This window comes from Macrobrachium nipponense, chromosome 40 (genome assembly GCF_015104395.2).
Source record: "Macrobrachium nipponense isolate FS-2020 chromosome 40, ASM1510439v2, whole genome shotgun sequence".
NCBI lineage: Eukaryota > Metazoa > Arthropoda > Malacostraca > Decapoda > Palaemonidae > Macrobrachium > Macrobrachium nipponense.
Window position 1 is genome coordinate 58,005,806 of NC_061101.1, and position 26,458 is coordinate 58,032,263.

At 37.5% G+C, this 26,458-nt stretch overlaps 1 protein-coding gene across 4 annotated transcripts in view; it reads left to right on the forward strand.

Annotated features, from left to right (window-relative positions):
* The window catches only part of LOC135212179 (uncharacterized), a 117,849-nt gene that overhangs the window by 61,828 nt on the left and 29,563 nt on the right, over window positions 1-26,458 (forward strand). The window contains exon 1 of one of the 4 annotated variants that reach the window (XM_064245622.1): window positions 2,459-2,846. The exons of the other annotated variants lie outside the window; for them this stretch is intronic. Coding sequence (XP_064101692.1) covers window positions 2,834-2,846 — 13 coding nt within the window. The 5' untranslated portion in view covers window positions 2,459-2,833. Of the gene's footprint in view, window positions 1-2,458; window positions 2,847-26,458 lie in introns of those variants that run through there. 4 annotated transcript variants of the gene reach the window in all.

The window sequence follows — 26,458 nt, forward strand, 5'->3', positions numbered from 1 at the left end:
GGTTATTCAGCAACGGGACCAACGGCTTTACGTGACTTCCGAACCACGTCGAGAGTGAACTTCTATCATCAGAAATACACATCTCTCACTACTCAATGGAATGGCCGAGAATCGAACCCGCGACCACCGAGGTGGGACGCTAATACCATACCAACAAGGCCGCGTATGTCGCTTTGATGGAGACGTCAGTGTGTAAATATGTTCATGACAGGAAGCCATTAAAAGTTTTAGAATTTATTGCAGTTGAATGTGATTGGTACAATAGTTTGTCAGTATACTAAACCATTCTGGAAGCAAACTTGGTCGATGTAACTAGATTAAAGACTCAAAAACATTATGTGAAGCTGACCTACCCTCTTTACTGCTCTCTCGATCCACGTCCATCCCTATATGATGTGTATTTCTGGTGATGGAAGTTCACTCTCGACGTTGTTCGGAAGTCACGTAAAGCCGTTGGTCCCGTTGCTGAATAACCACTGGTTCCATGCAACGTAAAAGCACCATACAAACAAACAAACATCCCTATATGGCTCCAAAACTATCCTATTTCATTCCGACACTTGAGTTGAAGCACTGAGTGATGTACTCGTTGGATTAAGATAGAAATGAAATGAACTGCAAATGGGTATAAAAGCTTTTATTAAGAAATAAGTGATAAAACTGTAGTATCAGTGAAGACATGGCGACCTCCAGCTTATAAGGACGCATGCTAAAATCTGTGGTCAAATAGAGCGTTGTTTCATCAACGAAAATCAAAATAAATACTCTATACTTTTATTTGAAATAATTTTTCTGCATCGTTTAACATTGATATTGATTTATTGCCCTCATTCTAATAGATAAATCCTAAGTCTCCTATCTTAAAATTCCTGTATCTTTAGCTCAACGCGAGACACCTTTTTCAGACCTTTTCAGACTTTTCCATAGGGATTATCTACTCCCCAACAAGAACAACAACAAAGGAGTTTGTAGGCTTACTCCCCGAGTAAATGAAAATGCAAAACTTTTATAAGAGATTCGTGAGGAACAAGAACTAACCAAAGATGTGCCCTCGATGAAAGTGAGGCATATAATAGTTCCAGCTGTTATTCTAATTAGGTTATTGTTTTATGTCTGAAGGACGCTTTCGCTGTTCCAACAAGCTCTTTTCGCTCACTTTGTTGTTGCTGCTATTGTTCTTGTTGGGGGGGTTAGGAAAGGTCTATGTAAAAGCCTAAAAAGGTCTGAAAAAGGTGTTTTACGTTGAGTTAAAGGTACAGGAATTTCTGGATAGGATATTCATGATTTACTTATTAGAATGAAGATGAAAAAATATGTAATATTCATGCTAAACAGTACAGAACAATTATTTCTTACAAAATATAGCGTATTTATTTTAATTTTCGTCGGTGAAACAAGGCTCTATTTGACCATAGATTTCAGCACATTTTAATTTATGTATAGTTGGGAATATGATGTTTAAAACTTATGTGTGACGGGAAAATCTTGCACGCGTCCCAAGTAAGCTGGAGGTCAGATCACGCCTTGTTTATTTAAAGTAGTTTCAAAGAATTGCTTCCTATTTTATCGGAAGTTTCTATTTGTCCACCTTACCCTTTCCCCATTTTGCAGGACATACTATGTGATAATTGTTAATAAATATGTTCCTCTATTCTTCAATTGCTTTATGTTATTCACCCATCATTCTTTTATTATTGTTAATGCTAATATTATTATTACTTTTATGATAGATATGTGTTATAATTGTTACTTTTTCCCCACTTCTTCCATAATTTAATCATAGAGAACAATGATGGAGTAGAGACATCGTAAAACTGTATGTAAAAAAATATTGAAATAACTTGATTAATGATGTATATATAAAATAAAAATGTCAATGGCGTATATAAAAGAGCCATGATTTGTGTTTGCATGTATGTATGTATTGATTAGCAATAAAAGAAAGAACGCTGTGTTGACCATGGAGCCTTAATGGCTCATATGTGTGTGTGTGTATGCGTTGCGTATATACATATACATATATACGAATACATACATGTGGATATATGGCCACACACGCACAAACTCGTATACAGCCAGACGCAGTTTCAAGTGCTGTAATTTTTTTCTTTTACTAAAACGACTTATGTATATTTCTTACACACAAACACACACACACACACACACACACACACACACACACACACACACATATATATATATATATATATATATATATATATATATATATATATATTATATATGTATGTGATGTATGTATGTATGTATGTATGTATGTATATATGGGTTAACAGTGCGGCAATGCCTCCGATGTTCATTGTAGTGGACTGCCCGGATTTGCGACGAGGTAGAAAGTAGGGTGAATAAACAGACACGTTGGTTAGTCTAACGCAACAACGAAGGAGACGAGAGAGAGACCAATCTTTTGCTGGTACAGTCTCCGCGCGATGAAGGAACTCGGTTAGTGTGTGGTTTGCAACGGTGCGCGTCAGAGGTTGGCCGAGCTGTCCCCCGGACGGGTTCACTGGCTGAGGGAATAGCGAGAGAAAGGGAGACTCGACCAAGTCAAATCTTCGTCGCCCTGTCAGAGATTACAGACTCAAGCTCAGTCAAAGTCTTTGTGACTCTCGTTCAGCTGCGGTTATAAATACAGACAGTGAGAAACTTACAGATTATGCAAACTGTCAATTTAACTTACAGAAGACGGTCTTTGTGGATTTCAAAGAAGAAATATTGTGCTGAATGAAAATCAGATGGATGCTTTAATGCCTTGGGACCTTGAATAAGTCATGGTGTTATAGTTGGGGTTTTGAAGCTAAGGTGTCGCACAGCTATGGTATTCGAAGGTAAGTTGCGACCAAAGATTTTTAGTTTTCTGTAAAAGAAAAATGTTGAGATGGCTTTGTCTGTTCGCCCCCAAATCTTAAAAACCACTGAGAGTAGAAGGTTGCAAATTGGCAAGTTGATCATCCAGCCTCCAGTCATCAAACATACCAAATTGTAACCCTCTAGCCTCAGTAGTTTTGATCATGCATCTGGCAACGCTATTGGAGAGGCCACCACCGGGCCGTGGCTGCAAGTCTCTCAGCAGCCGCGGCTTATACAGCATTATACCGAGACCACCGAAAGGCAGTAGATCCATTTTCGGTGGCCTTGATTACACGCTGTACAGAAAAATCGAATGCGCCGAAGACACTTCGGCGCATTTTTTTTTACTTGTTTTAGATTGTTGCCAACTTAAAAGGCCTGTGACCTCGCGCTCAAGCATCACTTTGAGTAGTCCAGAAAGACCTTTGGGAGTGATAGCGCCCTGCTGTATGTCGGGAGGACGTAACTATTATCAACTAAAAAATTTCCCTTCGGTTAACATAGATGGGAATATATTAATTCCGAGGTAGAGCGAATTGGATATTACAGGACATTCGTAGCTTCATGCATGTAAGTGAATCACTGTGATGTGATAAAAATTCATATAATATATATACTATATAGCTATATATATATATAATATAAATATATATAATGATATATATATATATATATATATATATATATATATAGATATATATATATATATATATATATAATATATATAGTATATATATATATATTATATTATTATATATATTGTGACGAGATGGTCAAGAGTATCTGGGTCTGGACACCATAAATACTTGGGGCACGAAGTAGCCAAAGATCTGTGTCTGGACATCATTAACATTTGTTAACCCAAATTGCCAAGTATCTGGTTATTTCACTTACCATTTGTACTTGTTAGCACAAGAGACCCTTTTATTCCTGGGACTGGGACACCCTTTGTACTTAGGGCACAGTTTGTTCAAGTACCTGGTTATTACTTACCTCACTACAGCCAGACACCTGACCCTTCATCACAAATACTAAACGACTGAATTAACCTCTAAAGGTTAATAAGTGATCCCTTATAAGAAACTGAACAGTCCAGAAAACAACATCAGTCTAAGTTCATTAAAATAGATGTGAGGTAATCTTAATTAAGGGCATCACTCCTTCTATAATTTCAAATTTAAGTATTTCCCTGATTCTGATTTATTTGTGGGAAACGGCACCATTATCATTCTATATTTCTACCTAAACAAAATAAAATATAATACCTAATACTATATTGTTATATACTGGTGAAAGTAAATGAAACTCTTCCAAAAATTTTAAATACAAAGAATTTATTTCTAAATTCAAAATTTATAAGTGAAATTCACAATCTCAGGGAAATTGTTATTACTTGAAAACAAAAGTTTAATTAATTCTTGAATTAATTACTAAGCAAAATTAAATCAAATTTTATCAAGAAAATTAATTAAATTAAATCATAAAGCAATAATTAAATTTGAAATGAAATTTAATTAAATACAAATTAATTTGCGAGTGTTAGATTCAAACAATTACACAATAGAATATTATTCAGACTAATTAAACAAAATAAAGACAATGCAAAATATAACATAATGCATAATATGAAAACAATTAAAGCATTGACAGTACAAATATTAAGCATATAAAAATGGATATGTCAAAAGCACAAAGCAAAAGAAAAATGTATTGAAAATAATAATTTTATCCAATGGTAAAATAAAACCTCGAAGTGCACTTGAAAACATTTGTAAAATACCTGTATACGCAGCTGCAGCGTAAAGGCCTGTTACACACTTTTACACTTTCGTGGGCGCCTTCACAAAACTAATAGAAATAATACTATGTTCAGATTCTACAAACAACGCATACATTAAGACAATTAATGAGTGACCTTCTCAAATACAAATGTGATTTACATTATTACGTTAATGAAACACTCGCGAATGAGCAAGGCGATAGACAGAGGTTTGAGAGAGAGAAAGAGAGAGAGAGAGATCCTGTCCCTCACGCCAGCGGCTAGGTCTCGAGATCGAATGAATCGTTCTCTATCTCCATATGCGTAGCGGCATATGGGCAGTTAGCAAGACGAAAACGCATTACTTTATCTCTGTATGTTAAACATGAATAACATCATTGTGGGGAATAAACAAGGCCCCTTGTTTAGTTATTGGCCAGATTGGAACTATAAAAAAATTAGCTTAGGCAAGGTATTTTCAAGATGTGAAAACAACCCTCTTCAGAGGCTTACATATAAGCGCTCACTCTTTCTCTCTGTCTTACGTATGTTTCAAAATGAAAAGTTGCACTACTTAATATGTGTTATCTTTATATGTGGGAATCTGAACACAAAAACATACATTTCATAAGATGATACACAAGTTCTGAGGTGAATGAATCTTATTACCAAAATTATAATTACATTACAAAACTTACATTATAGAATATATATATATATATATATATATATATATATATATATATATATATATATATATATATATATATATATATATATACTATACATATATATATATATATAAATATAAATATATATATATATATATATATATATATATATATATATATATATATGATATATATATATATAGCTATATATACAGATACATGTGACTTCATTCTATAAGCGAATATACAGGAAAATGACAGGCAGGAGATCAGTGCCAAGCGCTTTCCGTGATTTTACACGCATCGTCTGCGAAGCGCTAGGTACTACTCATCTTCTGCCTGTCATTTTCCTGTGGTATTCGCTTTTATATATACCTATGTGTGTATACATATAAAGAAACCCAAGGAAATAGCGTGATACAGTTTCATTTGAATATTGTCCCGTACCGTCAAACACAGGGCCTTTATTCTTTCACATTTTAGGCTGTCATTATGACTTTCCCCGTCATCTGGCTAATAAACATGTTGACATGCAACGGGTGTTTAAAGTATCAAGTGCTGTTACGTACCATATTTCCCGCCGCAGCTGAAAAGCCCCCCCCCCCCCCCCCCCCCCCCCCCCCCCAACCCCCCCCCCCCCCCTCTCTCTCTCTCGTTCTGTCTCTCTCTCTCTCTGTCTCTCTCTCAAGCTGTGCTTCTTGGCTCGGTAACAAAGGGATGCGTATCTCTCTCTCTCTCTCTATCTCTCTCTCTCTCTCTCTCTCTCTCTGCTGCCAATCGACCGCTGGTTACGTTTGATAATAGCACTTAACTTCTACGATTTACTCGGATGATTATCAATTGATTTGCATAATATCACTTCCTCAGCATTACCGGTTATCAGCAAGAGTCCCCAGATTCGAATCTTGAACACCGTTAAAACCCCATGTTGCCCCGTTGACCGAATTGGTGGGTTGCAACGAGGATGGGAAAGGGTATGTGGTAGGATCCAACCCTCGTGAAGCATTGTCTTGATTCTAACAAGGCGTGATCCGACCTCCAGCTTACTCTGGGCATGTGCTAAAATCTACGGACAAATAGAGCGTTGTTTCACCAACGAAAATGAAGATTAATAGGCTGTTTTTTTTTTATTAGAAATGATTTTTCTGTATTGTTAAACATGCACATTATTTATTCTTTTTTTCATTTTCATTCTAATAAATAAATCATAGATATCCTATCCTAAAATTCATGTAGCTTTAAATCAATGCCTTTTAGGCTCTTCCGTAGGGCTTTTCTACCCACCCAACAACAACAAAAGCAACAAGAACAACTACAAAAAAGTACTTTGTAGGCTTACTTCTAGGGTTTTTTTGTAATCAATTTGTTATTCTTGACATTTTTATTCGTTTATGCCCAATCAAAAAAAGTAATTTCACTTAAAATGACATTTTCCCGTTATGTGACCTGATTAGAATCTCGTTTAAATACATAAAGAGTAAGTTGGGTTTTCATCACCGTCTCTTGTCTTCGTATAACAACGCTTTGGCTGATGACGAGATTTCGTCTTTTGTCGGTCATTCCATCTTATCGCATAGGAACCTTTTCGCTTAGAAAGATGTTATTTTTATGTCACTCTTACGTAAAGTAAAACGACGTCGGATTTTCTTCTTTTAGGACGGGGCCAGTGCTAGGAGGAGGAGGAGGAGGAGGAGGAGGGAGGAGATTCCATTGTTCATTCTTGGCACAATGGCTACAGTGACACTTTGTGTGGCATCTGAAGTGGAACTCGCGCTCACACCCTGGGGGAAAAAAACAAACAAAAATAAAAAAACGCCAGGGCTAGCCAGCAACTGCGTGGAGAATAATTTGAGAGATCTCTACTTACGTTAATTATTTCATTAAGAAATTTAATACCAGGTACCTGATGTTTTTTTTTCGACAACTACATCATTAGATATGAATATGTAGGAAACCAGCATGTAAATTAGTTTTGCCAGACCTTTGGAAGGTCGGTAAAACGGAGTGATGGATTTGCTTGAGTCCTTATCCAAGAATTCTGAAGATTCATGAATTATTAAAAAAAAATGAAAGTGTTGTAATGAAATTCTTAAAAACTACCAGGAAATAGCTTTGTCTTCTGTTTGAATAACTCTGAATATACGTAATTAGGCCATGAACTTAGCAGGTTGGAATCTGTCAGGAAGAGAGAGAGAGAGAGAGAGAGAGAGAGAGAGAGAGAGAGAGAGAGAGAGAGAGAGAGAGAGAGAGAGAGGAAATATCACATGCTAGGGTTCAGCATAAGAAATAACTGTCTTTACCGAAGTATATCATCGATACGAAACTCAGATGTATTCATACATCTCCACAACACATTTGTTTGTCGGTAGTTTCCTTGACTGCCTCTTAAAATGTGTGGAAATGTTGAACACTTAGTCAGTCGCTTTCTTCACATTCTGGAGCACCTTCCCTTTTTCCAAATACCCAAAGGTGGGCCTCCATTATTATTATTATTATTATTATTATTATTATTATTATTATTTATTTATTGCCTATGCATCAGTCATCCTATTCGACAGGCTGGTGTTTATATTGTGGTGTTCCTGGTTGCATCCTGCTTTCTTAGGAGTCCGTCACTTACGTTTCTCACCATGTGAGCTGTTCCTAGGAGCACACTCTTCTGCATGAGTCCTGGAGCTAGTTCTGCATCTAGTTTTTCCAAGTTTCTTTTCAGGGATCTTGGGATCGTGCCTAGTGCTCCTGTGATTATGGGTACAATTTCCGCTGGCATATCCCATACCCTTCTTATTTCTATTTTCAGGTCCTTATACTTACCAATCTTTTCTCTCTCTTTCTCTTCTACTCTGGTGTCCCATGGTATTGCGACATCGATGAGTGTTACATTCTTCTTCTTCTTCTTCTTCTTCTTCTTCTTCTTCTTCTTCTTCTTCTTCTTCTTCTTCTTCTTCTTCTTCTTCTTATTATTATTATTATTATTATCATTATTATTATTATTATTATTATTATTATTTTATTATTATTATTTTGAGGAAGAAACCTCTTCGTATGGAACAAACCCACCATAGGGCCACTGATTTGAAATTCAACCTTCCAAAGAATATTAGGGCATTCAGTTGGAAGAAGTAAGACGAGGTCAGGGGGAATACAGAAAGAAGAGAGTCTCAACTTATTAAAATAAAGTAAATTAAGTAATAAATTATCAAAACAGTTGGGTCCAACTTAGGTTTGTACATGTTTATTTCTGACAACCAGCGCAAAAAAGGGATCGAATGGAGGTTAGGTATATCTTAGTTTTACTTGACTGCTCAGCTGAATTAACAGCTCTCATAGGGCTGGCCCGAAGGATTAGATATTTTTGCATGGCTAGGAACCAATTGGTTACTTAGCTACGGGACCTACAGCTTATTAAGGGATCCGAACCCCATTAAGAAATGCATTTCTATCACCGGAAATAGATTCCTCTGATTCCTTGTTAGAAGAGTGAGGAATCGAATCCGGACCCTGAGATCGGTAGCCGAGCACGTTACCGACTCGTCCAAAGAGGAACTGTGTATCAAACTGTGACATGTTAATGCCACACAAAATATTCGCAGGGAAATGACTTGTGAATCTCACCTTAGACTAGATTCCGGAGGCACAGGGAGCTGGTGATGCAATTACATTGAGCAATCGATATCATTATCGTGCTGATGTAAATTACAGAGGCATGGGAGAACAAGGCATGATCCGACCTCCAGTTTATTTAGGGTGCACGTTAAAATCTACGGTCAAATAGAGCGTCGTTTCGCCAACGAGAATTAAAATATATACGCTTTATTTTAATAGAAATAATTGTTCTGTACTGTTTCACATTGGCTTTATTTATTTTCTGCATTTTCATTCTAATAAATAAATCATAAATATCCAATCCTAAAATTCCTGTATCTTTAACTCGACGCGAAACACTTTTTTCACACTTTTTTTAGGCTTTTCCAAGCGGCTTTCCAAACCCTTCCCAACAAGAACAACAAAAACAACAACAAATTAGTTTGTAGGCTTACTTCGCTAGTAAGCGAAAACTACTACATAGAGCTCCGTGAGGCAAACATTCACGAAGTGAAAACTCGGCTGGAATTACTGTTGTTAAGCAACTCACTTTTGCTCCGCACACGAAGAACATGCAACGTTATACAACCCTGAGAATGAGATATGAGGCGGAATCCACGAAGAATCCATCGGCTCAGTCAACTAAGTACATGAATTCACATCAAACTTGCTAGAAATAGGTCACCTGACTGAATGCATTAACCATAGAGGCATTGCCCTCATGGCCGATTGTGAAGAAAATAAATAGATAGATAAATAAAAACTCGTTATGATTATTCTAAGTGAGGCGGAGGAATAAATTGATAAACTACTGAGAGATGAAGTAACTGATTCCAGTAAAGGCAGGAGTTGCGTAGATCAAATATCTGGGTTAAGGCAATCTGTGCGGGCAGAGCATGGCATTTAGAAATGCCCATCTGACGGCATTAGCTGGTTGTGAAAGGCTTTCGACAGCGTCCTAAGACCAGTATGACGGAAGAAGGGCTCTGGATTCTCTGTTGCATATGCGTACTACAGCTAATTGAAACCGTCCAGGAGGTCGTAGATCATTATAATGTTAATGTTGACGGGTGGTTCTTTGATGAGAAAGAATCTTTCGAATATCTGGAAAAACAGCGATATCCAAAACAGGTTCTCGAGTTGGAATTAAAGAAAACAATAAAAAAAAAGGCCAGATCCGACCTCCAGCTTACTCGGGGCGCGTGCTAAAATCGATGGTCAAATAGAGCGTTGATTCACCAACGGAAATTAAAATAAATACGCTATATTTTATTAGAAATAATTTTTCTATACTTTATAACATGCACACTGTTTATTTTTTACATTTTCATCCAGATATGTAAGTCATAAATATCCTATCCTAGAATTCCTCACCGCGAAACACATTTTTCAGACATTTTTAGGCTTTCCTAACACCAACCCCCCACTACTACAACAACAAAGTAGTTTGTAGGCTTGTAGGCTTACTCCCCGAGTAAGCGAAAACTTACAAAAACCAATAAAGAAATTGATATAAAATATATTGAGACTGCATGGGAAGATACGATTACATCTAGCACGATCTGTATTGCTATTTGGACATCAATCGGAGTTTGAGAAACTGAAGGAGAATGTAATTGCTCGCTGGACGAGTGGGTTGTGTGCTCGCCTACCGATTTGGTAGCCCGAGTTCGCTCCCTGCTCTGCCAACGTGGACTCAGAGGAATTTATTTATTCATTTCTCGATATGTTGTGGTTCGGATCCCACAATAAGCTGTAGTAGGTCCCGTTGCTAAGTAGCCAATTGGTTCCTAGCCACGTAAATAAAAATCTAATGGAATCAGAGGAATTTATTTATTCATTTCTAGATATGTTGTGCTTCGGATCCCACAATAAGCTGTAGGTCCCGTTGCTAAGTAGCCAATTGGTTCCTAGCCACGCAAATAAAAATCTAATAAAAGCAGAGAAATTTATTTATTCATTTCTCGATATGTTCTGCTTCGGATCCCACAATGAGCTGTAGGTCCCATTGCTAAGTAGCAATGGGTTTCCTAGCCACGCAAATAAAAATATAATCCTTCGGGCCAGCCCTGGGAGAGCTGTTAATCAGTAATGCGGTCTGGTCAAACTAAGATAGACTTTTTTTGAAGGAGAATAATGTGGTGAGTCAGAGATGCTGAGGTAAAGGGAAGAACTGCGGAAGTTCCAAACCTAGATAAAATTATGATGGAAAGACCCTTTTGCATCGTTTGGGTTCCAGTGGCCTCCAGACGAGTTGGAAGACGTCATGAGAGTTATGAGAAGGGAGGCCGTTGATGTGCCTGGGGGAGGGGGGGGAGGGTGGTGTTTGTGGTGGACAAAGCTTAAGAAGGGCGTGAGTGGTCGAATTTCAAGGAAACTCTGCGTCACTCGGCATTGATAGTAATGATGAGGGAGGTTTGGTGATACACACGCACACACACACACGCACCCACACAAACACATAAAATCATATACATATATATATTATATATATTATATATATATTATATATATATATATATATATATATATATATATATATATAAATTGGCTGAAGCCACTGTGAAAGTTCAAAATGAAACGTTAAAAGTGTTGAGTACTTTCGCGTTTTTAACACATCTTCAGGGTACAAAAAGATGCGTTAGATACACGAACGTACATGGCACTCTGTGTTTTCATTTTGAACTTTCCCAGTGTGATTAACAAACACACAAAATCACGTGCTTAGTTTTGTGATTTCTTAGTATATGTGGCTATATATATATATATATATATATATATATATATATATATATATATATATATATATATAGTATATATATGTATATATATATCTTACTACAAAAATTGCCTGTGGAGAATGATTTCTAAGGTAGCCACTGCAAAATCTTTTACAAGAAAATGCTAGATTATATCTAAGTAACTGCATATATGTATATACTCCGTGTGTGTGTGTACGAATGTGAAACTGAAAATTCCAATAATAGGAGGTCTTGGTTCTGGCAAATTTATGTTTCAAGGTAGTAGATCTTCCAATATGTCTTGTCATTGTGGAATTTCCTTTTATTCCTTTTATGGATAGTAGAGTACAACAGTGTACTTGTTGCAGTGTGAGTGTTTATATATATATGTATATATATATACATATATATATATAGATATATATCATATATATATATATATTATAATATATATATACAGTAAACAACGACGATATTTGTGCGTCAGCGTCATCGTTTTCGGGGACTGCTGTTGCCCAAGGAACGTGTTCTTCTGCAAGTTCTCGACTCCACGAAACCACAGCATTAGTCATTTAAAGGTTCCATTACTCTCGCGTTACACGTCATTGGCTTCTTGCTGCATTAGCATGCTGAAGGTAAATGCCAGAGATCCCGCTAAGGGTTGAGGAATGTTGCCGAGACAGCTGCTTTGGATAAGTGTTTATTTCGTAATCGATATTCGTTGTGTTATTATTATTATTATTAAATTATTATTCAAGAGATGAAACCTATCCATATGGAACAAGCCCACCAAAGGGACCACTGACTTGAGATTCGAGGCTCCAAAGAATATGGTGTTCATTAGGAAGAAGTAAGAAGGAAAATGAAATACAGGAAGAAGAGACCCCACTTATTAAATATTAAAAAAAAAAAAAAAGTGTTTAAATGCATTGAATCTTCAGCTTGAACCTGTGAAGTTCCAGTCGCACGACATCCTCTGGCAGGCTGTTCCAGTTCCACAGTCCAGCAGTGTGAGGAATAAAGGACTTCTGGAACCGAGAATTTCGACAGCGAGGGACATCTATTGCATGTTGTTGCTACTGTTCAGCGAATCTGGTTGCTCTCGGCAGATAAAAGGGGGGTCAGGGAAAAATTGTGAATGTGAAAGATCTCTGTTGTAATACAACTTATGAAAGAATATGTAGGTAATGTTCAATGCGCCTATACCTACTCGGAAGAAATGGCAGGGTTACTTATGAATGAGGTTCCAATAATGTCTGCGAACGAATGACTTTGATTTCACGTGAATAAATGTTGTTAAACATGAGCAACGTTAACATACTCTGCATAGATTTGATATTAAGATCATGTTTTTTTTATTTACGATTAATGAGGACTCTGCTGGTAAGTTATCAAAGAGTGGCGTTAATGTTTTTGAACCGTCAATTCGATGACTTTTGCTAATGACGATACCGAAAAGTCTAGAACGCCCTACAGGACTGTAAGAAATCGGCTACTTTTTGAAGATCATTCTCCCATTCAGACTGAATCGGGACACGGAAATAAACGAGAGAGAGAGAGAGAGAGAGAGAGCAGTGAACAGGATAGATACGAGTGAAAGTTGGGTCTTATTGTAGAAAGTGAAAGCGCTGTCTCGAGAAAGGAAGGTAAGTGGGAGGCGCAGGAGTTTAGTTGCCAATGATTTTTGCGAAGGTAATAAAGCGACCTTTGTAATGAACAATAAGTCATTAAGTGATGGTAACAGATCTCGTATAGTGAGCTGGATTTTTCACCATGCGTCTCAATCATCTTCTTCAGTATCCCTTCCAAGCTTTGAAGATTCACGGAACGATTGACTACAATTCCGAGAAAGTGGGTCTTAGGAGGCAGTCCTGGTTTACCTGCTTATACCTCAGGGCGGATTGCGTCACCGGGCTGTGTGTGAGTGTGTGTGTGTGTGGTGTGTCTGGTTTGGGGTCGTAAGATAGGAAATGTTGTGGACCTGTAAAACTTGCGTTGTTTCTTTTTTCCTTTTTTTTTAATCACCAATGATTACTTGGGTTTTGTTTCGCGGTGAATCACAGAACAAACAGTCAATGGTTTACCTCATTTCCTGTAGCAAGAACTTTTCCTGAAAATTAAATTAATTTTGGTAGACGGATGAAATTACTAACTTGTTATTTCGGTTAAAGATCACAAATCTTCCCCGGAAGTCATTATGTATGTAATTATGTAAATAATTACTTAAGAAATCATAAAGCGAATACTTCATGATCGCTGCGGTCTGTTGATCAGGCTTCCCGCAAGATCATTAATTCGAAGCGAGAATGTTTCAGTCAGATTAGAACTTAATCAGCAACATTTGTTGGTTAAGCAAAACAACAATAATTGGTTCACTTGAGGTAGTTTCTTGGATGATCCCTGTGCTTACAAGACACTTGTTTGGCGGCCGCTGATTGGCTGGTACCGGAAGGTAGGCAGCTCTCAGCCAGTCAGCGGCTGCCAAACAAACGTCTCACAGGCATAGGGCTCACTCAAGAATCTACTTAAAGTGAACCTGCTATAGTATAGTAAAGGCTAACGAAAGCAAAAAATAGTTCACAAGGCAAAGAGTAGGAGCAATTTAGTTCTTCAATTTCCCGACTTGTGTAAAACTGACTCGAAATAGCGGACTTTTGTCCTGTGACAAAATTATTAAATGGTAAAAGTTAAGGATCTTTCTTAAATAGTGACCCCGAAGTGTTTTAACACGGTATGTATCCACCTTTGTGGCGCGTCTAGTACATTTCAACCCGGTATATATCCACCTTTGCGACGGGCTTAGTACATTTCAACCCGGTATATATCCACCTTTGTGACATGTGATTACATTTCAACCCGGTATGTATCCACCTTTGCGACATGTTAAGTATATTTCAACCCGGTGTGTTTCCACCTTTGCAGCGTGTGATTACATTTGTGACATGTTTAGTACGTTTCAACCCGGTATGCATCCACCTTTGCGACATATTTAGTACGTTTCAACCCGGTATGCATCCACCTTTGCGACATATTTAGTACGTTTCAACCCGGTATGCATCCAACTTTGCGACATGTTTAGTACGTTTCAACCCGGTATGTTTCCACCTTTGCGGCGTGTTTACTGCAAGCCCGCTGGGGATGACCGTAAAAACATAAATACTGTAAATATCAAGATAATGACAACCGAAAACCCTCGGATATTTTAAGTATTTTTAAAAACGAAATATTTTATAATCATTATTACAACATACTCAATTAATCGTGCACTGACACTGATAATATTCCATTCGATTTGATAGAAATAATACAGTACAATAGTCATAATATTCCCTTATTGTAATAATGCCTGGAAAATCTTTTGAGGGGTAATTAGAAAATTAGTTAGCTAAAAGTAAATAGAAAGAAGGAAAAAGAACAAACGGAGATGCAGAGAGAGAGAGAGAGAGAGAGAGAGAGAGAGAACTGAGACGAGAGAGAGCAAACGGAGAATGCAGAGAGAGAGAGAGAGAGAGAGAGAGAGAGAGAGAGAGAGAGAGAGAGAGAGAGAGGATATGAATATTGTAGTTTCGCCTAGATGGAGGTAATTTTATACTTTCTATATGGCAACACCCATTCCATCCCCGCAGTCAATTATATGATATAGCCTACATTTTGAGAGAGTAATTATCACTCATGCCAGTTGCTTTCTATTTCTCTCACCACACTACTTGCGATTCAAATGCTAAAGAGAGAGAGAGAGAGAGAGAGAGAGAGAGAGAGAAGAAGAGAGAGAGTTCAAGGTGGGGAAGCTGCATGTCGAGTCAAAACTCCTTATTAAACTATCGCCGAAATTTTCAATAAATCCACGACGAATGGCGTACGACATGCGACTGGATCCCGTTGCCGTTTTCATTTTTTTTCCCTTTTCTATTGCTTACTCGGGGAGTAAGCTTACAAAATACTTTGTTGCTGTTGTTGTTGTTCCTGTTGGGGGGCTAGGAAAGTCCTATGGAAAAGCCTAAAAAGGTCAGAGAGAGATGTTTCGCATTGAACTAAGGATACAGGAATTTCAGGACAGGATATTTACGATTTTTTCAATTAGAATGGGAATGTAAAAAAAATAATGTACAGGTTAAACAGTAAAGTACAATTATTTGTAATGAAACATAACGTATTTATTTTTAATTTACGTTGGTAAAACAACTTTCTGTTTGTCCGTAGATTTTAGCACGCGCTCTGAGTAAGCTGGATTTCGGACCACGCCTTGCTGAATATGTTTACTTTAGCTGGAAATATGATATTGTTCTAGCTGTTTGGGTGGTTAGAATGCTTTCAGAGAGGAGTTGCTCCGCTATCTGTAAGGATCGTGTCAATTTTAGAAGTGCCATCATCAGTATTATTACCCAATTAATGAATTCTGATTTCGGATAGTGACGAACGTTCACTATCAACAATAAAAGTCAGGTGTCTCGCCCCCGAGTCAAATTTCTCTTCGCTGTCAGCGAGATCTGTTTGGCATAACCCGCTGTCCCCACAACCCCTACAGCCTATATGTAAGAGGTCATGCCGCCTGAAAGATTCGGAGTAGCTACGTAGTTTCTCTCTACAAGAATATCGTTCTCAGCAAATGGCTTTCAGGTATCCACTCTCGATTGCCATTTGTATTTAGTAAGGTTTAGTTCCCAGTTGGATCAACCACTTCTGGTTCGTCATCAACTCTCGGAAATTAATTTTGTTGTTTGGTTGGCATTTCGTGAAGCAGTCGATTGGTAATCGGCGATGATGAAGCGACGTATGTCCTTTTTACAGGAGCAAAATAGTATACTTTATATATATATATATATATATTATATATATATAATATATATATATATATATGTATATATATATATTAATATATATCTATATATATATATATATATATATATATATATTATATATGTAACATGTATGTATGGATGTATTTAGATTCGTGAGTCTGTTTGATCTCCTATCTCTAGAGACGTAGCAGTTGCCGAGAGAACTGCAATGCCAACTGGCGAAGCTCGTACGAATAGCAGCAATCTTTGACAGTTATTTGGACTGGTATGTGATCGATTTTTAGGACTGTGCGCTGTTCCCTTTTGTTCGTGTTTGCCAGCATCACCAGGGGAGAATCTCTTGGGGATGTTCGTCGTAAATCGTCAGTCGAAGGGAGTTCAAACTGATCACAATGGCAGAGGTGTTGTTTTTTTGTTTGTTTGTATGGTGCTTTTACGTTGCATGAAACCAGTGGTTATTCAGCAACGGGACCAACGGCTTTACGTGACTTCCGAACCACGTCGAGAGTGAACTTCTATCACCAGAAATACACAACTCTCACTCCTCAATGGAATGGCCGAGAATCGAACCCGCGACCACCGAGGTGGGACGCTAATACCATACCAACCACGCCGCTGAGGCGCTAGATGGTATTGTTTGGTTTCCACAGAAATTTTTCTTCTCTAGTTCAGATGCGCTGTGACTGTAGTACCAGTGCAGCTGGTGGGGAGTTCAGTCAGGCACCTTCTCAGCAATACTACTGTGGTGACTGTGAAGAGAAGTGTTCTGAAAAAAATCTTGGAATTTCCTACTTATCGGCAGATTCCATCTGCTTGGATGACAACAATTCCAATATCTTCCCTAAAGGGTTATAATTTAGGAAGAACAATTTGGGCAATGGATCGAGGAAGAGTATTCTGGCTAGGAGGCTTCCGTTCAGATGGATTCACCCTCCTTGTGAAGAGAGGTTGCGCAGAATAAACCGCTCGGGTCTGTGCACGAAAATCGAAGAACGAAGCGAAGAGGAAGGAGGAAAAACTGAAAATGTCGAAGGTTTAATCGCACTAAGTGCATTGTCATGTTTACATCCAAAATCGCTGAGAGAGGAAAAAAAAAAAGGAGTCGAAGGAATAAGTTTGCAATGTGGAAATTCTTCGTCCGTAATTCGAAGGTTCGGTGGAAAATTCGGTCATTTTTAAAATGCATGATGAAAGAAATTTTTTTTTTATTTGTTGCATGCTTTGAAAAAAGCAAAATGAAACAAGGATGTGTGCTAAAATCTACGGTCAAATAGCGCATTGTTTCACCAACGAATATTAAATTGAATAAGCTCTATTTCATTAGAAATAATTGTTCTGTACTGTTTAATATGCACATTGCATATTTTTAACATTTTCATTCTAATAAATGAATCAATAATATCCTATCTTAAAATTCCTGTATCTTTAACTCAAGGCGGAACACCTTTTTTTTTTAGACCTTTTTACGCTTTTCCATGGGATTTTCCTAACTATCCCCCCCAACAAGAACAATAAGAGCCTCAGTGGCGTGGTTGGTTTGGTGTTTGCTTCTCACCTCGGTGGTCGCGGGTTCGATTCTCGGCCATTCCATTGAGGAGTGAGAGATGTGAATTTCTGGTGATAGAAGTTCACTCTCGACGTGGTTCGGAAGTCACGTAAAGCCGTTGGTCCCGTTGCTGAATAACCACTGGTTCCATGCAACGTAAAAACACCATACAAACAAACAAACAAACAAGAACAATAACAGAAAGAACAATGACAGCAACAACTTCAGCATCAACAACAAGAACCACAACATCTACAACAACAACAAAGTAATTGAAAAAATAGAAAATGATTGATTCAGCGGAAGAAAGGATGTAGCCTTTCATTGCCTAAGATTTTCGGTAAGTGAAACTTCTCTTGATAGAAACACGGCCAATCAGCCTTCCCTCGCAATCGACCTGATTGGCTGGCATCGCAGCGAGAGACCTAATAGCAGTTAATTTGTTGCTTTTGGGACAACGGTAACAGCCCGGGTCCAGTGATGAGAGAATTGGCAGGAAGTAACTGTTGAGAGGGGTTCCAGTTTTTGCCCTTTCCGGTAATACAGAGCTCTCTCTCTTCTCTCTCTCTCTCTCTCTCTCTCTCTCTCTCTCTCTCTCTAGCAATTTTGCTTTTCACGAAAATTTTACATATGACGATATGTAATCACTGTACTGGAAAATGATGCAGTCGAAGGACAAATGCAAACCAAAGAACTCTTAATTTTGTTTACTTCTGTAGAGTATATAAACACAGAAATATCAAATAACCTGAATCAGTTTAAAGAGCTTTTTTTTACATTCTTCATATACTTCCTTTCCAAACCTCGGCAAACTTTTGAGTTTCTACACCCAGCAGTAAGTCCCATTCCTGAAAGTTAATTTCATCAGTAAGGACTTAAATCATTATTTACGTTTACTCGGGGAATAAGCCTACAAACTACGTTGTTTTTTTATGTTGTTCTTATTGTTGGGGAGGGGTAGGAGAGGTCTATGGAAGAGCCTAAAGAGGCCTGAAAAGGGATAGGATGTTTATGATTTATGAATTAGAATGCAGCAAAATTATTTGTAATAGAATAAAGCATATTTATTTTATTTTAATTTTCTTTGATGAAACAAGGCTCTATTTGACCGTAGATTTTAGCAAACGCCTCGATTAAGCTGGAGGTCAGCTCACACCTTGTTGATATTATTTTTGAAAAAAAGGTGAGCCATAAAAGAGTCAGAAGATAAGATAGAAGCACAGCTTTTCGGAAGCTCGCTTGACACCCCGTTGCTCCACTGGATTACTTCCGAATACTAAATGAACACTAAAAGCCGAGCGAGGGTCTGTCTCCCCTTTTCGTAGCAGAAAAAATCGTCCTAAAAGCACCGATTCACAAAGAAGCCACCGCCCCTACCATTAATGAAGTACTTAATTCTCGACGCATACTAAGTTTATATTTAGTGGAAAAGTAGAAGGAAATGGGTAAGGGGGCTAATATTATGGCATTCCCATTAACTATACAAAGCTGATTGAAATTACCCATGAAGAAAGTAAGTAAACTCAAGATTTAAGTTGATCAAGTCTTGGCATAGTGAATGTTCACTAAATGATGGGTAGCTGCAGGGTATGTTATTACCCCTTTACGGTTTAGCCTCTCCCATGGATTTATAATGGGAATTTAGTTCAGATATAGAAGTGAAGGTTTAGATTGGAGTAACGGTAGAAACTTGGCAGATGGACCTCTTTCGATCAGCAAAGCACAGGGAGATCGACGAAGCTTGATAAACAGAATGCATCTTATATCCGAAGAGGTGGGACTCAAGATAAATGGACTTAATGAAGGGAGAATCTGCACGAGTTGATGAAATAACGCTCTAGACGGAGAAAGGAGAGAAAGGATAAATGAGGCTAAATCTTTCAGATATTTGGGAACAATGAGCTGGAATTCATTAAGGTGTAAACAAATAAAATGTGCGGCGAAGTCTCCTCGATGCAATCGAGTTTTATGTATTGCTTATAATGCTGTATGAAACTCACGGCCGGGTGGTTACCTCTCTTGTACCGTTGCCAGGCTCACGATCATCGCTACCTTCAAACTTAAATAAAAAAAAAAAAACTACTGTGACTAGTAGGCTGTAATTTATTATGTTTGATGATTGGAGGGTGGATGATTATCAATTGGCAGTCCTCTAGCCTCAGGAGATTTTAAGATCTGTGGGCGGAGAGCAAAAGTTTTCTTTTACAGAAAATTGAAAAGCCAGTCAAACTTAGAACAATTGGGATCAATAATGTTTGGAGATCAGATAGACTGCAATTGCACGTGAAAGTAAGATTTATAAGTCAGTCTAGTAGGATCTGTATTGCTTTTCGGGCTTGAATCAAAGTGTAACAAGAAAACAGTATCTAAAAGATTTTGTCTAGTTGGTGGAAATTCTTTTAAAAAGAATCATTTAGCACTCAGATGACAGGAGAGTCAGAAACAATGCCGAAAGGAAAGTTACGGAAGCTGAGACAATGATGAAGGTGAGACAATGATGACTCAATTACACTAGTCCTTGCACAACGCCTGAGACAACACTACGTCTTGGAACTAACTGGGATCCTCTGGTCACCAGAAAAGTTGGAAGACCTAGACCAGTGTTTCTCAACCTTTTCTGACCCTAGCAACCCCTGTAGCCAGTTCAAGCCAGTCCCAGCAACCCCTGTAGTCAGTTCAAACCAGTCCCAGCAACCTCTATAGTCAGTTCAAGCCAGTCCTAGCAACCCCTGTAGTCAGTTCAAGCCAGTCCTAACAACCCCTGTAGTCAGGTCAAGCCAGTCCCAGTATCCCTTGTAGTCAGTTCAAGCCAGTCCTAGAAACCCCTATAGTCAGTTCAAGCCAGTCCCAGTAAATTATTATCAGGATAAAAACAAGAAAATTGTACTGCTTGATCATTAGATTTTATATATATTTGTTTAATTTCTTTACTCTTAAAATGCCGTTTTTGCTCATAAAAGAAATAAGAAAACCCAAGAAAAAGAAAATACCGTAGACAAACTCAGATATGCACTTCTGGGTGATCAATCATACGTATAGCAATGTGATTTTTGTAAATATTTACAAATCAACAAGTTATACTCAATTAATCTTGTGGGTTTCTTTTTCCAATGTGGTTTTTGTTGTTGCTTTCAAGCACCTCCTATATTTGATCTCAGCATCCCCATGTGGTGCTAGAACACTGGCCTAGACCTACTTGGATGAGGTCTAGTGATGGAAAGGTGACACGGATGGCTGAATTTCAAAGAAGTATTATTATTATTATTATTTCTAACTCTTCATCCTATTCAACTGGGTGGTATTTGTAGTGTGGGGTTCCAGGTTGCATCCTACCTCTTTAGGAGTCCATCACTTTTCTCACTATGTGCCATGTTTCTAGTAGCACGGTCTTCTGCATGCGTCCTGGAGCTACTTCGGCATCCAGTTCTTCCAGGTTCCTATGATTATGGGTACAATTTCCACTGGCATATCCCATATCCTTATTTTCGCTTACTCTTGGAGTAAGCCTACAAACTACTTCATTATTGTTGTTGTTGTTTTTGTTGTTGTTGTTGGATGGGTAGAGCCTAAAAAGGTCTGAAAAAGGTGCTTCGTGTTGAGTTCAAGATACATGAATTTTAGGATAGGATATTCATGACTTATTTATTAGAATAAATGTAAAAATTAAATAATATGCACGTTAAACAGCACGGGAACAATAATTTCTAGTGAAATATAGGTTATGTATTTTAATTTTCGTTGGTAAAACAACGCTCTATTTGACTGGAATTCTCTCACGCCTTGTTATTTTCATGTCTTGATACTTATCAGTCATTATTATTATTATCATCATTATTATTCGGCTTGGATAAACAACTTAGAATAGACGGGCTTCATATAGTGTTACGGTTCCTTCTCTACGACAAAGAGCAATGTAAACCTTCCACCTGAATAAATGACCAAAGGTAGGGAGGTTATCTGTGGCTGCTATTTAAGCACCGCCTCTGCCAGAACCAGCGTTGCAAATCTCCGCAGATCCGATGATGAGAGATACGGAGAATGGTTTACTTCTGTCATTATTATTATTATTATTATTATTATTATTATTATTATTATTATTATTATTATTATTATTATTATTATTATTATTATTATTATTATTATTATTATTATTATTATTATTATTATTATTATATTAAAAGATTAATCTGTACAGAAAGCTTTCGGGTAAAAGTTCCACGAAAGCTTTCTGCACAGATCTATCTTGAGTATATGTATACATTATACATAACTGTGGATTTATTTCTCCTTTTCAAGAGTCATGCTACTATTAATTCTTATTATTAAGACAACAGAGACTTGTGTCTTGACGAATGAAATCACCGAATGGTTAGTTTATGGCTGCTGAGAAAAGAAACTTCGTTAACATTCTGATATGTAACTCAAGCCTCTTACCGCCGTAACCTAACCATATAACCTTACCATACACGAACAATAAAGCTAGAGAAAGAATGGAATAAAAACTAGAGGAAGAAGTCCATAGGAAATAGATCACTTCGGAGTAGACGGAGCAGAGACTTCACTCACAATAGACGTCCCCTTCCGGTTGTATTTACCCACAAAAGGAGCCTTGGATATTACCCCATTACTTAGGCCATGGCGTAACTAATGGTTGTTCCCTGTTTCCAGCGATGCAGAGGTGTTGAAAAGGAAGAAATAAAAGGAGACGGGGAAAACAATTTAGTGTTTTCGTGCCAGAATCTTAAATATTATTATTATTATTATTATTATTATTATTATTATTATTATTATTATTATTATTATTAACTCCTCCTGATGAGTAATATCGGCGCAATACTCGCCAGTTGTAGCAGCAGAGAGAAAGCTATTATTAGAAAAATAGAGAAGCTATTTAACAAGTTGAATGCAGCTGATGCAGCAATATCTTTCGATAAGACTTGTTTGAAAGAGAGTCTCCTTCCAATATATTATTATTATTATTATTATTATTATTATTATTATTATTATTATTATTATTACTCAGAAGATGAAACCTATGCATATGGAACAAGCCCACCAAAGGGGCCACTGACTTGAATAAAATTTAGCTTCCAAAGAATATTAAGGTGTTCATTAGGAAGAAATGAGAAGAGGTAAAGGGAAATATATGAAGAAGAGATCCCACTTGTTAAAAGAAAATATAAATTAATAAATTTTCAAACAGATAGTTTTGTATTGAAATGCAAGAAGAATATTATTAAGTTAGTAATGCATTGCATCTTGGCATGGACTTCCGAAGTTCCAATTGCAGGAGATCCTCTGGGAGGCTGTTCCACACAGAATCTCTGGAACTTTGGAGGAGTTCGACAGCGATGAGGCACATTGGTACTACTGTTACGCGAATATGGTTCCTCTCGGCAGATAAAGTGGACCAGCAATGTGAAAGATCCGTTGAAATACAACTTATGAAAAAGTGACAAACGGGAGACCATCCCTCGATGGCCCCAGTCATAACTATTAGAAAACAAGAACCAACCACCACGAACCACTCTATCTAAAGTAGATAAATATCTCTCAGAAGCAAACATCCAGATATCCCGACTGAGACACGGGTTGAGGGCAGCTTCATTTCTCATTAGTGGAGACTTGACTACACCCGGACTGGGTTTTCGTCTGCGTGACATTCAACTCAAATAGAATCAACCGTAACCTTTTTGTGAACCTTCACATTGATATTCATGCTTTATGCATTCTCTCTCTCTCTCTCTCTCTCTCTCTCTCTCTCTCTCTCTCTCTCTCTTCAAGAGAAGGCGCAGAGGTCGATCCAGAGTTCCGACTCTGAACAACAATCCGTACGTAGGCTGTCCGGTTGTTGTAGCTCTTGATGTTGTTTACCTATATTGTGTTTTTATCCCTGATGCTGAAAGGTTGGTCGTGAGTTGCTAATGCTCCCAACTTTTTATCGTATGCGTTGGTATTTTGTATATATTTGAACTTCCTTTTAATAATTTATCGTCTTTTGTACTTGTAATCCCAATCTTAATCAAGCGATTGTGTTGTTGAATCATTTTTGTGGATGATAACGATACAAAAAAAAAAAAATGATTTTCACTCGTGGCGATGAAGAGACGTTAAGATAATTATATATATATATATATAATATATATATATATATAATATATATATATATATATATATATATATATATATATATATATATATATATAAATATATATATATATATATATATATATATATATATACACATATATATATTGTATGTATACATATATGTGTGTGTATGTGCGTGTGTTTGCGTATGTGTGCATTTAAAGTCACTATGGTGTCTCATATACTGAACTAGCTTTCAAATCAACCCTTTGCCTCGGACGTAAGAGCTGTGGTTCTCAACCAGGGGGTGCTAGCAGCCCTAGAGGTTCGAAGCAGGTTCCTAAGGGAGGCAAGGGTGCTCATGAATAATTAAGGCAAAATTTATTTTCATATACGCATGTTATTTTTTCAGCAAAGAAATAAAAATGAAATGAAATAAATAATATATATATATATATATATATATATATATATATATATATATATATATATATTTATTTCTTTCTTTTTTACCGACACCTAATTTCCTAATGAACTGTAGCTGCATTCCACGTCTATTGCCAAAAGTCAGCTTGGCGAAATCAACGATGTATTGACTGCGTTAATGTCACAGGCAGTCGTCAAACAAAAAATAAATAAATGAAAAAACTAACAAATAATAAAATAACTGATTTCTGACACTGATGATCTTAACAATTTTTGGAGGGAAAACGATTGTCATATTTAGTCGCTTGGCACCTATTCACTTAAGGATGTCAAATTTTGATCCCCGACGAGCTACTACTAAACATAGCAAAACAGTGATTCATGTAGTACACTGTTTCGCTGTGCATAGTACTAGCCCCTTGGGAATCAAATGTGTTTCACTGTGTTTAGTACTACCCACTTGGGATCAAATGTGTTTTGCTGCGTTTAGTACTAGTCCCTTGGGGATCAAATGTGTTTTGCTGCGTTTAGTACTAGTCCCTTGGGGATCAAATGTGTTTCAGTGTGTTTAGTACTAGTCCCTTGGGGATCAAATGTGTTTCAGTGTGTTTAGTACTAGTCCCTTGGGATCAAATGTGTTTTGCTGTGTTTAGTACCAGTCCCTTGGGGGGGGGGGTCAAATGTGTTTCACTGTGTTTAGTACTAGCCCCTTAGGGATCAAATACGTTTTGCTGTGTTTTGTACCAGTCCCTTGGGATCAAATGTGTTTCACCGTGTTTAGTACTAGCCCCTTGCGGATGAAAAGTGTTTTGCTGTGTTTAGTACTAGCCACTTTTGGATCAAATGTGTTTCACTGTGTTTAGTACTAGCCCCTCGGCGATCAAATGTCCCTAAGTGAACTGGTGATTTCACGAACTCCCTGAATATTTCAGAGCCTTCGTGAAATCCCTGGTTGCACAGTTTTCCTGTCATATGCGCTACACAGCCGCGGCGCCAATTCAAAAATAGACTCTTGTTTGTGTGCTTGCCTGCTTTCTTACAACACCCCGACGTTGGCACTGCTCCTGTGTGAGAGTGAATTCACCACGTGGGCGGAAACTTTTTATGAAATCATCGAGTAGCTTTAGTCAGTGGGGGAGACACGCGGAAACTGCTAAGTGCTTAGGGGAAAGTGACATCACAAAGTCTAAAATTATGAAGTAGATGAACCGATTTCATGCTCTTGGTTTATTCTTGGACCCGTGATGAAAAGGAGATCGAAATCCAGCGAATGGTTTCAAGTTTTCTTGGCAAATACATCGTTTTCGCTATAGGAAACAAAATGGAAGTCAACGCGGTGTATATATATATATATATATATATATATATATATATATATATATATATATATATATATATATATAATTACAAGAGCTTTTTTGTTTGTTTGTTTGTTTGTGTGGTGTTCTTACGTTGCACGGAACCAGTGGTTATTCAGCAAGGGACCAACGGCTTTACGTGACTTCCGAACCACGTCGAGAGTGAACTTCTAAGCCTTCTTTGCTGGGGTGTACACCGAAGCTGCTAAATAACTTTTTTGGTCAACGTCTACTACCACTACATTTAAGGGAGTGGTGTCAGATACTGACAAAATATTTGTAAAAAGTCGATCTTAAACTCAAATTGAAATAAAAATGACTAATAGTTTTGTCTCCAGATATTGTTGACACACTTTAGCTATTAACTGAGACTTCGTTTAACCCTTCATCTCTGATAGTTTTCAAGCAGTAGGCGTTTTTACGGACGCATGCTAAAGCACCATTTTCCTTTTTCTCTTTCCTATCGCAGATTTTGCCTTCAGCAGTTAGGAGCAGAATCCAGGTGGAAAAAGTGTATCTCAACAGAATTTTCACTTAGTTACGTATATGCGTTTCTGTTGCCTGAGTCAATATTTACATTAATAACGAGCCACCTAGTAAGTCCAGAGTTTCGGA